The sequence below is a fragment of the Peromyscus leucopus genome, chromosome X (genome assembly GCF_004664715.2).
Source record: "Peromyscus leucopus breed LL Stock chromosome X, UCI_PerLeu_2.1, whole genome shotgun sequence".
NCBI classification, from domain to species: Eukaryota; Metazoa; Chordata; class Mammalia; order Rodentia; family Cricetidae; genus Peromyscus; species Peromyscus leucopus.
Window position 1 is genome coordinate 45,523,905 of NC_051083.1, and position 15,173 is coordinate 45,539,077.

Consider the following 15,173-nt stretch of genomic DNA (forward strand, 5'->3'; position numbering starts at 1 on the left):
ATGGAATATAGCGTTTAAAGGCCGAAATGAACGACATCCGTCCAAAGGTGGACTCCACACGTGACCAGGCAGCAAACTTGATGGCAAACAGAGGTGACCACTGTAGGAAAATAGTAGAGCCTCAAATCTCCGAGCTCAACCGTCGATTTGCAGCCATTTCTCACAGAATTAAGACTGGAAAGGTAGGAAGATCTACTCCAAGGTGGAAACTTGTGCTAAATGATCTCTTGAGAAGGTTATGCAGTACTCTGAAGGGATCAAGAAATCCCCACAACAAGGTTTTCAAAAGGAGTAAGAAGGCCAAAATACACTTAAGGAAAATTTACCACTGACTATCACGGAGTTAAATTTATCTCTTCCTTTCTCTATAGCTTTCTTTCTGTCACACTATTTCCCACCACAGCTATGCTAGAACTGCACACTGCAATGGTTTACATTTGTACTTTCAGGGGTCACTTACAATAAATTAACAGAGCATGCCACAGGTCAAAAAAAAAGAAAAAGAAAGAAAGAAAGAAAGAAAGAAAGAGCACAAAAAGACATCTATCTATACTAAGCACTACTGAAATAATTTTCTAAATATAATATTGCTCGTGTGTAATGCATATCAAATATCCACCATGAGGCCTTGTACATCTGCATGATCTAGGATATCTGTACCTCTTTACTTGTTATGCACATTTGTGTATATAATTTGTTCATGCTAATTGCAAACACTGTGACGAAATCCATTTGGTTATGCTGAAATGCTCAAGCTGTGAAAGCAAATGAGTGTGAAACTTAAATCACTATTTCTGTAGTTTTGTATGCCTATTTATCTTTATTCTATTTAATGAAGAACTGAGGAGTATGGTTTTTTGCATGATAATCTTCATATTTATATAACATGTAATGGATATAAAAAAACTATTAAGAAGTATGCCAAAATATGTAAATACAGGATTATATAATGTCAATGTTTTGGTGAAGATTTGAAATGCAAGAAATTATTTGAAAATGTATCCAATGTAGTCTGATACATTTTTTCAATATAATATGGAACACATGCAAATATAAAATATGTATAAAAGAAGCACATATTTATAAATATAGTTAAGTCATGGAATCAATATAACTGAGAAAAGAAATATGTATTGATTAAAAAATTTAAGTTTTTCCTTATTTCTCTTAATTAATAAAAATTGCTACATATGGTATTGACATTGATTGTGTTAGGGTTCTGAAATGATAACTATGCTTTATCATCACAGTAAAACTAAACACACAGAGATGAATTATATCTGATGATTTGCCTATTTGTTGATTTGGAGAAAAATTGGAGAATGTGTTAACTATTTTCATCAATATGGTCATCAAATTATATATATATATATATATATATATATATATATATAATTATAAATATATATGTATATTTATAATTGCTAAAGTTTCTAAGGCATTGCAATAAGTCAGAATATATATATATATATATATATATATATATATGTATTTAGGTATGATTCAAAATATATAAAATGTAGTATCAGAAATTATAAGTTATTTGTACCATCAATTATCCTAAAAATTCACTTTCCAAAAATATGCAGTGCATAACTTGAAAAAACATAAGACAGGCTCTTAAATTTTTTTGTGTCTGTGCATACTTTTTAAAGATTGTACTCTGCTACTTAAATAGCAATTGCCAGTACTTCTGATTATATACATGGTGTATTTACAAAAATTAACTGGGGGTCTTTATTTCAATAACCAAAAATGCTATTGTGCTACTGTGTCACTCAGTTTTGTGTTATTCCCATCAAGAATATACAATTTTGATAAACTCTTAAGCTACAGGATATTAAAAAGAATATGTGGATATAATTTTAGGTAAATTATGCTTTGAGAATGTGGCTCCCAGATACTACATTGAAAAAAGGGAAGTTCATCCTCCACAATAAACAATATCTTTCTCTAAGTGAGATTCTTATCCAAGATTTCAAAGTAATTTTTTTTTATATTTTGCCTGAACTTATGAGTACTAATTTGCACATAATGGATCAAATTGGACATTCAAATCTCATATGTTATTCATGCTTCCAAGTAAAACCTAAGTTAGTCCAAATCAATAGCTTAACATATATATTGATAAAGCAATCAAATTTTATTTCACAGAATATCCCTGTTTACTCTTAATTACAAAAATCACCAGATATAGAGTTGATACTGTTATGGAAAGATAACTAAGCTTTATCATGATAAAACTAAACTCACAGATATAGAATATGTCTGATTATTTTTATATTTGCTGTGCCAAGAAATAATATTGAGTTTCCAATTTGCTGGGAATTGTGCAGATGCAAGGTGTAAAAATATTTGCTTAAAAATATCTGCTTATAAACATAAAACCAAACAAATTGCAATCATAAAATTATGCTTAATACTAAAACCTGTCCAAGGAAAATTTCAAAAAACACTAATAATTCTAGTAGGAAACAATGCTAGCTTTGCCAATGATCTGGAGATAGATGATATCTCTAAAAGTCTGTTTTTGTAGAAGGTAGTTACATTTTCCAGTTATTTTTTCAATAAAGATTTATTTATTTGAGTAAAAAATCCACATTGTAGAGTTGCATTCAACAAAGATATATTTCTTGGTAAACAATTAAATGTAAAGTGATCTTTATAGAAGGCCATAGTCTTTAAAATGATAGACCTTCAGCACAATGAGATTTAAATTGCTTTTACCAGCATGGCTATCACAGAAAAATCTGAAATGTAACAAAGTTCAATATCCATGCAGACTCTGCAGTTATGTACTTGGAACAGCAGTGTATCCGTAGGTTGCAAAAGTAAAAGAAAAAAATAGAATTTCATTTGTCTTTTTAAAAAATAATCATAAACTTATATGTTCAAGTAAAATTTCTGGAAATTTGATATATAAGAAAATGAACACAATTTTAAAGATATATACTTTAATGTTTGTATGTAAGTGTTCAAGACCTCTTTTTACTTCTAGCTCATGTGTAGTACTACACACCTTTGTGTCTCCACAAAAAAAGGAAAATTTCCCTGTACCTCAAAAATAATGATTCAAAATTATATATATATATATGTATATATATATATATATATAATTTATCAAATTGTGGCATTACTAGATAGGGTGAGATTATATCCTTTAAAATTTTTTCTTTCTATGATTGAGCTCAAGCAGAATATGGTGTTAAATTTTTCAAAGTAGGTCAATCCAAAATCATATAACTTTTGAACTGGACACTTCAATATTTTTGTCTCGATAAATTGCATCCTTAAGATATTTAATGACATATATGATTTTGCATATAGAGTAGGGTTCTGATAGTGTCAGCATGATATTAGATGTCAAAACCAGATTACTTGCATGTTTGAGATTGTAGTTGCTTCCCTAGGTAGATGTTCTCATAAACAAGTATAACTTATGACAAATCTTTGGTGATAAATGAAACATGAAAGTAATTTGATACTGAAGAATATGATGAACTGAATGTAAAAAATAATTTTAGGCTAGCCTTTTATCATTCAACTATAAGGATAAGTACAGCAAAGATTATCATGAGAAGTCACTGATTATTCTTCTATGCTCTGTTGAGTAATGACTAGTGAAAGGCATATTTCCATACTTCTGACACAGATTGTATATCATAAGAAATACTAAATCAAAACAGTGAGCCCTGGGATTCTCAATTTATACTGGACCTGGATGGGGCAACATGATGAGAAGGAAGTTCTTATGTTGAAACTCCCCTATAACTTTGGTAAATAGCTAAATATATTACTAATTGTGTAATTTGGCATGTTTCCAATTTAAATCTCAGTGCGTCCTTGGCATATATCAAATCACAAAGATCATGCCAGTCTTCTTTTAACTTCAACATTGCCATGTGGATAAATGTATATAGATAAGAAGTATATATTTAGAAAAAAATATTTGTTATAAAGTTTTGAAATGCTGAAAAAGAATGTATATCAATAATTATTATTTTGTTAGATATATTGAGCCACTACTTAGTTCTTAAATTTTGAGAACTAAGATAACCACTGATGAACAAAGGAAAGAAGAGTAATTTTTTTCTCTTTCTGGTTTCTGCTATAGTGGACTAGAGTTAAGAAGACATGTCTTTGCCATTTTTTTTTTGCAAAAACTAGTCTAAAGGGTAATCAAATAGACTTAAAATTACTAGTAAGTTCTACCACACCTAATATAACACTTAAAATACCTAAAATGCTACCTCTTTCTAGTTATTTAAATTGATCAAATATTCAAGATGTTGGGAACCTGTAATATTTCTTAATCATTCTGAGATTAGTATAAGGACATGGTAGTTTTAGGGAGTAGGCCATAATTATAAAATCAAACCATGCACCCTTTAAGAACACTTGGCAAATTTGAAAAGAGAGAGAGAGAGAGAGAGAGAGAGAGAGAGAGAGAGAGAGAGAGAGAGAGAGAGAGAGAGAGAGAGAAGTGATAGCTTGACTTAACTTTCTTTGCTTTAGAGCATCTGAGTTAAAAGACAAGGTGTTTGTCAAGGGGGGTGCTTTTAGGAACAGAAGGTGCCATGAAACAGATGAATAGCAAAGAGACTGGAAATACAAAAATAAGTTACTTCTTAATGCTGTTGCTTAGGAAATCTGTTTCTCTTCATTCTTCTAGAAGCCAACTAAAAGGGAGGGGAATTAGCATTTGAAGAAATGATTGTTTTGGTGGGTCTTGAATTAATGAAGATAGAATAGAGAATAAAGGAACTGTCTAGATGACTTCTCATCAGCCATACACTATTTTCAGAGCACAATGTTTGGTGCTGTGGTGACACTACTGTTAGCTCATATGTGATGGATTTAAGTAACCTACTGTTACATTCAGGATATATACGTGAAAACTGGGCTGAGAGTCATTTTCATGGTAAGTGAATTTAGCAGTCAGTCCAAAAGCTTTGAGGAGATAACCGTTTTGGATAAGCCATTAAAAAAACTCCAATATACAGTGTTAAGTAGAGAGCAAATTAAGATTCCTTATGAGATAGAGGGAATGGATCATGAAGCTTAGTTGTGGATGATAAAACACAGTATAAAGAGGTCATGACAACAAGACTAATAGATTGTGCTTAATTTAGCATGCGATGAGGATTTTGTAATGGTTCTGTTTCACTCATTGTGCCCTAGTATGTGAGGAGAACACAACTGAATAGTGTCAAGAATTAGGGAAGCCAGACAGGAAGGTATCACAACAGTCTGTATGAGCTACGAGGACTTCAAATAATAGAGTATTTATGGGAATCAAAAGAAGTGTTAATTGAGAGAGAACGCTCCAATTTTTGTATGCACTTGGGAGATTATAAAACACAGATTACAAAGGTTCCACACTGAGATATACTTGTTCAGTGAAAGTAGGGAAACCTGAAAGTTTATATTATTAACAATTTTCATGATGACGCTAATGCAAATAGACTAGGAGAGCCTACCTCCAGAACTATCTAGTTAGCAGCATTTGGAACTAGCAAAAATTTTGCCTTTGAGAGCCATTAAGATGGGAACTAAATGATTAATTAGAATTCCAAACTGATTGGTTAAGAAAGACTGTGTATGAAATTCAATAATTAAATATACATCAAGATATGATTCCATTTTCAATATTTTCATAAGTTTTAACTATACTTCATAAAGCTCTGTCCTATTAACATAGGCAGTTATTTCATTTTATTGAAAAATATTGTAAAATATATGCATATGACTCCTATATATCTACAATATTTTATTCTTCTGAGTGCTGGAAAATTTACATATTGGCCCTGAAATGGATAATAAGTAAATAATTTTAAAAGAGTGAATGAACTTATTTTCCCTGTCTTTAGTTATTCACTAAGACTACATGCTATAGGATATATTTATGCCATGTTCCTTAAATTCCATATGGACCTTGAAACTCCTAACCAAAATTTATCCAGCAGTTTCTAGATATGTATTGTAAGAGTAAAATTAGATCTGGACAATCTGACTTCATGTGATTAAATGTTCATTGTTTTATTGCTATAATAATCATACATGTCAGGTTTTTTGATATTCAATCACCATCAGCAGATATAAAACTAATCTTTCTGCAGATCAAAAACTATTAGATATTTACAATAGGTTTTGAGATAACCAATGAGACAGGTGACAAATTTTCTATATAATGTAAAGTAGACCACACACAAACAATAAAACACTTGACTTCCTTAAAACATAGTTTTGTGTGTGGTAAATAATTGACAAGCACATTAGACTGATATTTTGTATCTCATCAGTGTGAAATAAACAACACAGCTTATATGATCTGGGATGTCAAATTAAGATTTCATAGACTTAGTAATTTTAACTAAAACTTAAACTCTGTTATCAGTTTATTAATATGAATATACTGATCTTTCCCCAATCTGTAATCTAATATTGCACCTCTTCTGACAGAAAAATGGCCAAAGTGCATAATTAGGGACAATTATTTATGTTATATAAATATATACTCAACTTAAGTTTCTACAAAGAAAATAAAATGTTTGTAGATGAAAATTATAGGGAAAAGCTGAAGATATTGTTCAATATAAACTATCTATAATTAATATCTTTAGAGATAATTACAGGTTCATTTTCAAACTATATAATACACATGCTATTTAAATTTGACTGAAATGAATAAGAATTGAACGAATTTTCACAATTTCTATTCTAATAACACTATTTCACATTTGTAATTGACTACCCAGTCAGCAGAGTTAATTATATTTAAATTTTGATAATGAATCTCTTATAATTAGTTTAAATATTTTGAATGCTGATATGTAGGTGAATATAGTGAACCCTTTCTTTTGATACAACTACTTGGGTTTATTAACATGGTATTTATTCTAATTAAAGCTATTTGTTGATTACTGATTATAGTAACTTAAAAAGAAAACTAAATTTCCCAATTAGTGTAAGTGCATTCAAAAGTAGTCATTTTTGAACAACAGACTATTAGATAATTATATGAGGTTATGAAAGAGGCTCTATAGTCTCAAAGTTCTCACACTTAGCCAGCCTGGTTAGAAATTTTTAGATCTCAGTTCTTTTGCTCAGAATACTCTGTTTTTTCTGATTTCCAACATAATCTCTTACTTCTGTTTATGTCAGAAAATTATTATGATTGATGTATGATATATTAGCATGAATATATCTAATTTTATTTCAAATGGTAACTTTAGTGCACTTTTCTCCTTTTAAAATCACAAAAACCTAAACAGATTGCCTGAGAGGATAGAATGTAGAAAGTTGAAAATACAGTTTTCCAAAATATTGTGATTTTACATTTAATTTACCTAGCCCCATCAAACCTTGCAGTATAATTTAGAGTTAAATTCTTTCTTGTTTCATTTGGCACTACTGAACCCTCACAGTTAGGAAAAAGAGAAGTACTTTCAGTAATACTTTACACAAAAGTAACCAATTATACTTGATCTACCAATTTCTTATACAACCACACTTTAACCAGTTATGAAGTGGGTAACTCAGAAGCTTATTTCATCAACTTAAAAATTAATAGAAATGTATTGGACAATCCTCCTAGCGAGCTTTACAACTTAGCCATACTTTCATCAATAGAGCATTCAAAATAAGTTGGTACTTACACATAAATTACCATATCTATTACCAAAACAATTCAACCAGTGAATGATGCTAGTTTGAGCCCCTGCATACTTTAATCCAACTTTTTCATAAGTTTTCTCATAGTTTAAATTTAAATTTAAAAAGTCAGTTACCCCATAAATTATTAATTCGGTAATCTTTCTTCTAACATGACAAAGATTTCAAAGAATCTTGTTTATATTTGTAAGTTTTCTTTCCTAAATAGACAGGAATATTTGAAATTACTGTCCATATCATGTCATTAGTCTCTTCTCTGTTGTAAAATGTTAGTGATCCTTAAAACCACTTAATTGTTATTAGCTAATTTTTCCTTCATTTCTCATTTAGTTGTTGCAATGATAAACACGATTTCAAACGTGCAAAATGAAAACATATTGATTGAGTTGAAGGAATTTTAAATTAAACTGCAGCACTTGGATTATTTATTTTCAGTTTAGATTCCAGTGTGTGTTCACATCTAGTGCTTTTATTATGATGGCTGAAATTCCATAGTCAAAGTTAACAGATGTTTACAATGCTATTTGTGTAAACACATGCATTATTATGCTATTGTACATGTATAGGCTGAAGTAATATTTAACCAAAAGAAAGCAAATATTTTATTATCAATCAAGTATAACTAAATGATTATAAATGCTTTCAAAATTTAATAAAACAGTTTGTAATTGATTTTCCTTTCATTCAGTTTTTTTTTTGTTCTTTGTTGGCTTGTGATATAATTTACCATTAATGCCAAAGCTTCTATAGAGCCTTAAGTCTCGTCAATCCAACTTTTCAAGAAAGCACAATGAATAGTTGTTAAGCAATTTAAAGGAATATTAAAATATCAAGGAAAACAAAGTGTTGTCTTTCTCAGTTTCTCTGTCTCTTCTTTTGTGTCCATTTATCTGTTTATTAAAGTTTTCTATGTTCTATCTTCTATGTATTTTTGTGTAACTGCACGGTCATGCTAAAGTTCTTAAAATAAAAAGGTAAGTAAAAGATTAAATTGTGCAAAATAATAATTACTATATGCTTTTCTGATTTCATTATAACTTCATTTGTATTATTTTCTATATATTCTAAAATATATCTTGTGTTCACTGTAAAACATAATGTGACATAATTATGATTCTATTTTTACTGTGATCACAAATTTTCTTTAAGTAAATAAAAGTATTTTATTTGATAATTAAGATGATTTTCAACAATTGCCTTCAAATTCCATAACAATTTATCATAATTTGATTTTGAAAAGCTAAAATTATAAACTTGGTACCATGAGCTGAACTTATTTATAAGTTTATTTATTTACTCATACATTTTTCTTGTTGTCTTATGAGTCATGGGTTAATTATGTAGCTCTGACTGATTCCAACTAGCAATTCTATCTCAGCCTCCAATGTACTCAGAGTGCAGGTGTGCATCACCATGCCAAGGTCTAAGTAAGCTTTGAAACAATAGGAACTTCCATGTGATCCATTTCTTCCAATAGTCAGCATAATAACTCAAAAAGATGAATGACAATGAAAGCATGGAATTAAAAACTTTCACTGCTAGCAAAAATGTCTTCCCCATTAGAATTCAAAGCCATACAATAATGGTGAACTAGTAAATTATAAAGGGCAGCAATTAGGCTTTTCCAATTTTTTATATATAAAGAGAAGTAATCATATGCATATTAATGGCTGATCTCTTCTTACCAATAGCTGAAATAATTGGGTTGATTAATTATCATCAACTTAATTGTAAAAATGATCATGATAATTCAATGTACAATTAGTCTTAAACTAGTAATTTATGAAATAAGCATCCTTTTCATATAAAAAAGGACATCATATTTGCTATGCAAAATGCAGACTGATACAAGAGGTATTGCTAACTTCAAAGACTGAAAAATCTATTGAGGATAAGTGTATTATTGGTTAGATAATAGTATATTCATATATAAGAGACAGTGAGAAACTTGTTTAAGATCACAAATAAATGAAATTCCAGGTAAAATCCACTTAAAATGTCTCACATCTAAAGGGTTACTTAGAATATTTTGCTCAAAAATATGATCTAAAATATAAACCATAATAGAATGCATGTGAGTGAGACTGATGCTTTATGACTAATATATAAGTAACCCCATAAAATTTTTGAAAATTTCATTTTGAATACTATTGATGAGATACTATTCCATATGAACCTTTATAGTTAATAATGAATACTAAATCTTACCAATTGGCATACCTAAAAGGGTACAAATCTCCACTAACAATTAGAGTCTACAGATAATCCAAAATTTAATAATCTAAATTAAGATTTAGTATAACTATAAAACATGCCTACATTTTGAATATTTGTTTTTAAATAGATAATGTAAAATATAACTATTATTTTTGTTGTTTAAAAGATAAAATTTTGGACATATTAATGAAATAAAATATTGGTAAATATTGGAAGATAATTTCTTGTATTTATTCATAATAAAATAATTTTATCCAATTTTTCCTTTTAATATAGCAACTAGATCATGTTAAATTGCATTTATAACTTTCAATGTATTTCTATTGAGCTACACTACTCAGAACACTTTCTTTGAACTCAGAGAATATATTTCATCATGAGGTGTTAGATTTTAAGATAATACTCATTTTAAAATGGCCATATTTATACGTATGACATAACGCATCACTATTTAGTGTCTATTTTCAGCAATAAAAAACTTCCTACTTCTAATAAAGCTTGAGAAATTCCCAATCCTAAACTTATCTTTATTTAGCCTAATGTTCAGTCTGTGAATACTTTCAACCTGTTCACTTAGAATATTCATTTTGGAAATACAGTCATAGTTTTTAATCTCTAACCTGACTAGTAGTCTTTTACAAAATGTAGTTTTACATCAAGAAGTCTACACCCTGCACATTTTGCTAAAAACAACCCCCCCAAAAAAAAACAGTGTTCAAGTTTTTATTGTTTGTGTGAATTTGTACTCATTTTTGTAGTAGTGTTGCCTAAAGTATTTTTACGTTAGTACTTAATTGTTGGTAGCTTTTTGTTGTTTTCATTTGGGTTTTACTTTTTGTATATGTTATCATGCTCTTTGTATCTTTTAGCCCATTGTTGATATATTTTTCATATGAATTGCAGTGCACCAATTAGATGTTTTGAATTTTCTGTTTGGAAAATTGTGCATCTTGGAAGACAAATAGCTCAGGGTAGAGAGTTTGACTACCATGTCAAATACTCTGGATTTGATCTCAAGCAGATCAAGTATATATATATATATATATATAATATAATATATATATAATAATATATTATATATATATATATACTAAACTCCTTACAACATTCATTCTGCTATGCCATTTCAGTGCTATAGTAATGTCTACTTACTTTTCTAGAAAATAATAGTTTGGAGTACCTATTCCATAGCAGAAATAACTCAAGATATAAAAAACAAACCTATTTTAAGAGCTAGTATATCTTGTCTCACTGATTCTGAGGTTATTTCTCCAAATAACTACTAATAAAAATACACACGCCTTTAATCCCAGCACTCGGGTGGCAGAGACAGGAAGATCTCTGTGAGTTTAAGGCCGGCCTGCTCTACAAAGCGAGTTCCAGGAAAGGCACAAAGCTACACAGAGAAACCCTGTCTCGGGAAAAAAAAAAAAAAAAAAAAAAAAAAAAAAAAAAGAAAAGAAAAACTTCAGAGGACAAAACACAAGCACATTATCATTTTCCTTCAGACTATTTTCTATAATACAGTAGGCTATTGCATCAAGTTTTCTTTCTAGTTTGATACATTTTCCAACCTGGCACCTAGATTTCTCCGTGATAACATCAGAATTACATTATATTCTTTTCCTATAATTATTTTGGAAAATAAAAACATAAAACCAAGAATTGTTTTTCCTTTAGATACATTTCCAAAATAGTAACACCAGACAATGGCTCTGATACAGAGGTAAGCATTCGAGACAAGATAAATTGAGCATTAATTTGTATCACACAGCTGCAATGATAAGAGATGTTCACTGAACATTCATTATATATTAGGTAAATATTGAACACATTTGATCCTCATACCATTCACATGAAGTAGATGTTCTTTTTTCCCCCAGTGTTACAAATAAAATATTCCATGCTCTAGAAAATATAAAAGCAAATGCCGGCTAAGATTCATCAGCTAGTGTGTAAAACCCAATTTCAATATATGAATTTAAATCAAAAACCTATTTTCTTTGCTAGATTAGAGGCATTATAAGAATCTTGAGAGATTGGGCTGGAGATATGGCTCAGAGGTTAAGGGCACCGACTGCTCCTCCAGAGGTCCCGAGTTCAATTCCCAGCACCCACATGATGGCTCACAACCATCTGTAATGAGATCTGGTGCCCTCTTCTGTATACATAATAAATAAATAAAACTAAAAAAAAAGAATCTTGAGAGACAATAACTCAGAGTGACCAAATGGCCGAAAAAAAAAAAAAAATCCTATATCAGGAAGACATAAATAAATGTAGAAAGATCATCAAGAAAAGATTAAGAGATGGCTATCATTCTAGAGGCTATGCCTTGTTTGTTTTTAGTAGATGGGTAAGGATCCTGTGCAGCAAAACACAATCACAGCAGAGGGGGGCCGTATTGACCTGGCCACTGTGCACTGGATGTAGCAATTTGGTAAGGAAGGGAATTGGACACCTCTTTGGAGATTTTTGATATTACTGGGACTACAAAGAAAGTGGGTCTTAGGCAATTAATTTATATTTGATATTTGTTAGATCCAAGGATAGCCAAGATCGGAGAACGTATCCAAGAACATGATTTGTGTTTTGAGAATGGTTAGCTGAGAATCGAAATGTGGTCTTAACAAAATTAGGTAAATTAGGTTCTTACAGACTGTGAAGAAAAGATAATGAGTTCAGTTCCAGATATATTGAATTCAAGAAATGGGTTAACCGTTGGGAAATTTAGACTGGAAATCAAGAGTAAGTTCACAGCTAAATGTAACAATGTGAAAGACACGGGGCTTCAAAAAACAATTTATTAATTATGGAAGAAGCATTGGGACAGGGTCACAGGAACCACATACCGAGCCCTTGAAACTCTTCTATTTGAGTATGTGAACAGATGATGAACGAGCAAAGAAGCAGGTGGAGCAAAACATGTAAATCTAACCACAGACAGACGGGTTATTTTGATATCAAGTTAGTGAAAAGCGTTACTTTAAGCATGTATTTTCTAGCTATAAATTCATGTTGAACAGTGAGTTATTCTCACTGAGTATCAGCAAAGGTGAACAACAATTCCATAATTTAAAGTATCACGAATAGGTATTGTAAATACATTTGGACACTATATGCATGTGAACTGTGGCCCTATGATGATAATTGAAAGATTGTAATCTCCTTTAAATTGGGGGTTTTCCAGTTTCTACCCTTTCAAAACTAATGGTATTTCAAATGACAAAGCATCATTAAAATCTGAAGGAATACTACTATGATAGTCATTTTAAAAGGACCCTATACACCAGTCACTGGACACATTGACGATGTGTCATTATTCAAATTTTATGTTATAGTTATTCTCTTATGAATAGCAATAGTTTATTCAGTCTCCCACTACTAACAGATTACATTTAAATAATTCATTTTTTCCTTGAGGACTAATCTAAATTTTCTTTCATAACCTTTTGTCTAAAAATGGTAGTAACAAGCTATTACTGGTAATATGGATAGGAAAGAATAGATAGGAAATGAACCTCATAAAATTAACCCAACCTTGGGCAAAAAATGCATGGGTACTTTCTTATTTCCATACATGAAATGGTTCTGGAATAAGTCCAGATTATTTTTTTTCACTATCTGTGGGTTTTTTAAATTGGTCAGGTGAGAAATAATTTCTAGTGTTATAATATTAACAAATTTAAATACAACATAATGCTCAAAAGAATAAAAGTACAGAAATTGAATGATTACTTGCTCTTTGCATATTTTATTTCCAATGTCTTTTCATGCATTTTCATATGTTTTGTGTAGGGAATCAAAGGATTATTAAGAATGTTGAGACCATGATCAATATCAGTTTCCAATTTAAATATGTTGTAAAGTATGTAAAATATTTGGGTTTCATTCATAAGAATTTATTTATGCCACCTAAGAAAACATTCCTGGAGCAAGCTAATAGTGTTGTGTTATGAGAACATACGAGGAATTTATATCATCATACAAATGACATTTGAAATATGTGAGCAGATTGCCACATTGTTTTTCTAAAAACAAGGTAAAAATTCCTGATTTTACCCAAGGTTACTGTTATTGATGAATGTGGCAATTTTGGACAGATACATTTACTTAAACTTATACTATCAGAATGCCTAAAATAAGATAAAAGTTAACCTTAGAATATTAGAAATTAGCACAGACAAATAAATGTGAATTGTCTCTTTTGATACTCTGGAATGATGAATCACATTTTCTTGCACGTATGCTCAGCTCTGATGACAAGTGTTTTTCCATATATGCATTCTCGAATACTTCCCAGTTGTATTTCAAAACCTTCATAAACTTTAATATGGAAACATAATGCATGTCATTATTTTAGCAGCAGGGGGCTGAATAAATATATTTCATTTGGTTTATGTTTCTAATAAAAAGTAATTTTGATTTAAATTAGCACTATCTTTTTTTTTAGGCCTCCATTCCTTTGAAGGAATTGGAGCAGTTTAACTCAGATATACAAAAATTGCTTGAACCACTGGAGGCTGAAATTCAGCAGGGGGTGAATCTGAAAGAGGAAGACTTCAATAAAGATATGGTAAATTGGTTATGATGAAAGTGTGAATGAGCTGGGAATGAAAATGAGTAAATATTTGGAAAGAAATATTATAACTTATGTCTCCAACTGAATTCTCAGAATGCCAACATTCACATAGTGTTATTTTTAATGATTTTATTAAGTGGAAAGTATTCCTTTTGACATGTTATTATAACTGCCAAATTACCATCTTATGAACATATGGGCACACTCTCAAATTCTAAAAATTAGTTCAATTTTGTTTTGCCTTATACTATTCTTAAATTCAGAAGGGAAAATGTAAAAGAAAATAGCCATTCAGGACATAAACTAAAATATTACAGAAAATTATAGTATTGTATATAGCTGATGCTTTTGATAATAGCAAGGACAATTGCACGAAATGTCTGCCAAAGTTTCTAACAATGTGGTTTTACCAAAGATTTAAGAAAATACTGATTTTAGAAAATACTAAATATATATATATATTTCCATGTTGCTTATTCAATGGGAGTAAAGAGATACATCCATGTGGCCTGTACATTAACTCAGAACATCTTCTTCCAATCTCTGTTAATTTCAAAATACCTCTTATATTTCTCTCTGGCTTGACTATTTCTACATCACATCACTATTCACTGAGTATGTTTATGCTACATTCACTTTCCTTTTTTGCATGTTCTTTTCCCCTCTTCCACTGCTGTTACCACTGTAGCACACTTAAACT

The 15,173-nt window shown here is 30.2% G+C and overlaps 1 protein-coding gene across 8 annotated transcripts in view; it reads left to right on the forward strand.

Annotated features, from left to right (window-relative positions):
• Positions 1 to 15,173, forward strand: part of Dmd (dystrophin) — a 2,209,767-nt gene that overhangs the window by 991,182 nt on the left and 1,203,412 nt on the right. For 7 of the 8 annotated variants that reach the window (XM_028881805.2, XM_037198928.1, XM_037198927.1 and 4 more), the window contains exons 37-38: positions 12 to 182; positions 14,345 to 14,467. In XM_028881805.2, the coding sequence (XP_028737638.1) occupies positions 12 to 182; positions 14,345 to 14,467 (294 nt within the window). The remainder of the gene's footprint in view (positions 1 to 11; positions 183 to 14,344; positions 14,468 to 15,173) is intronic. The other variant, XM_037198924.1, reaches the window with a different exon arrangement.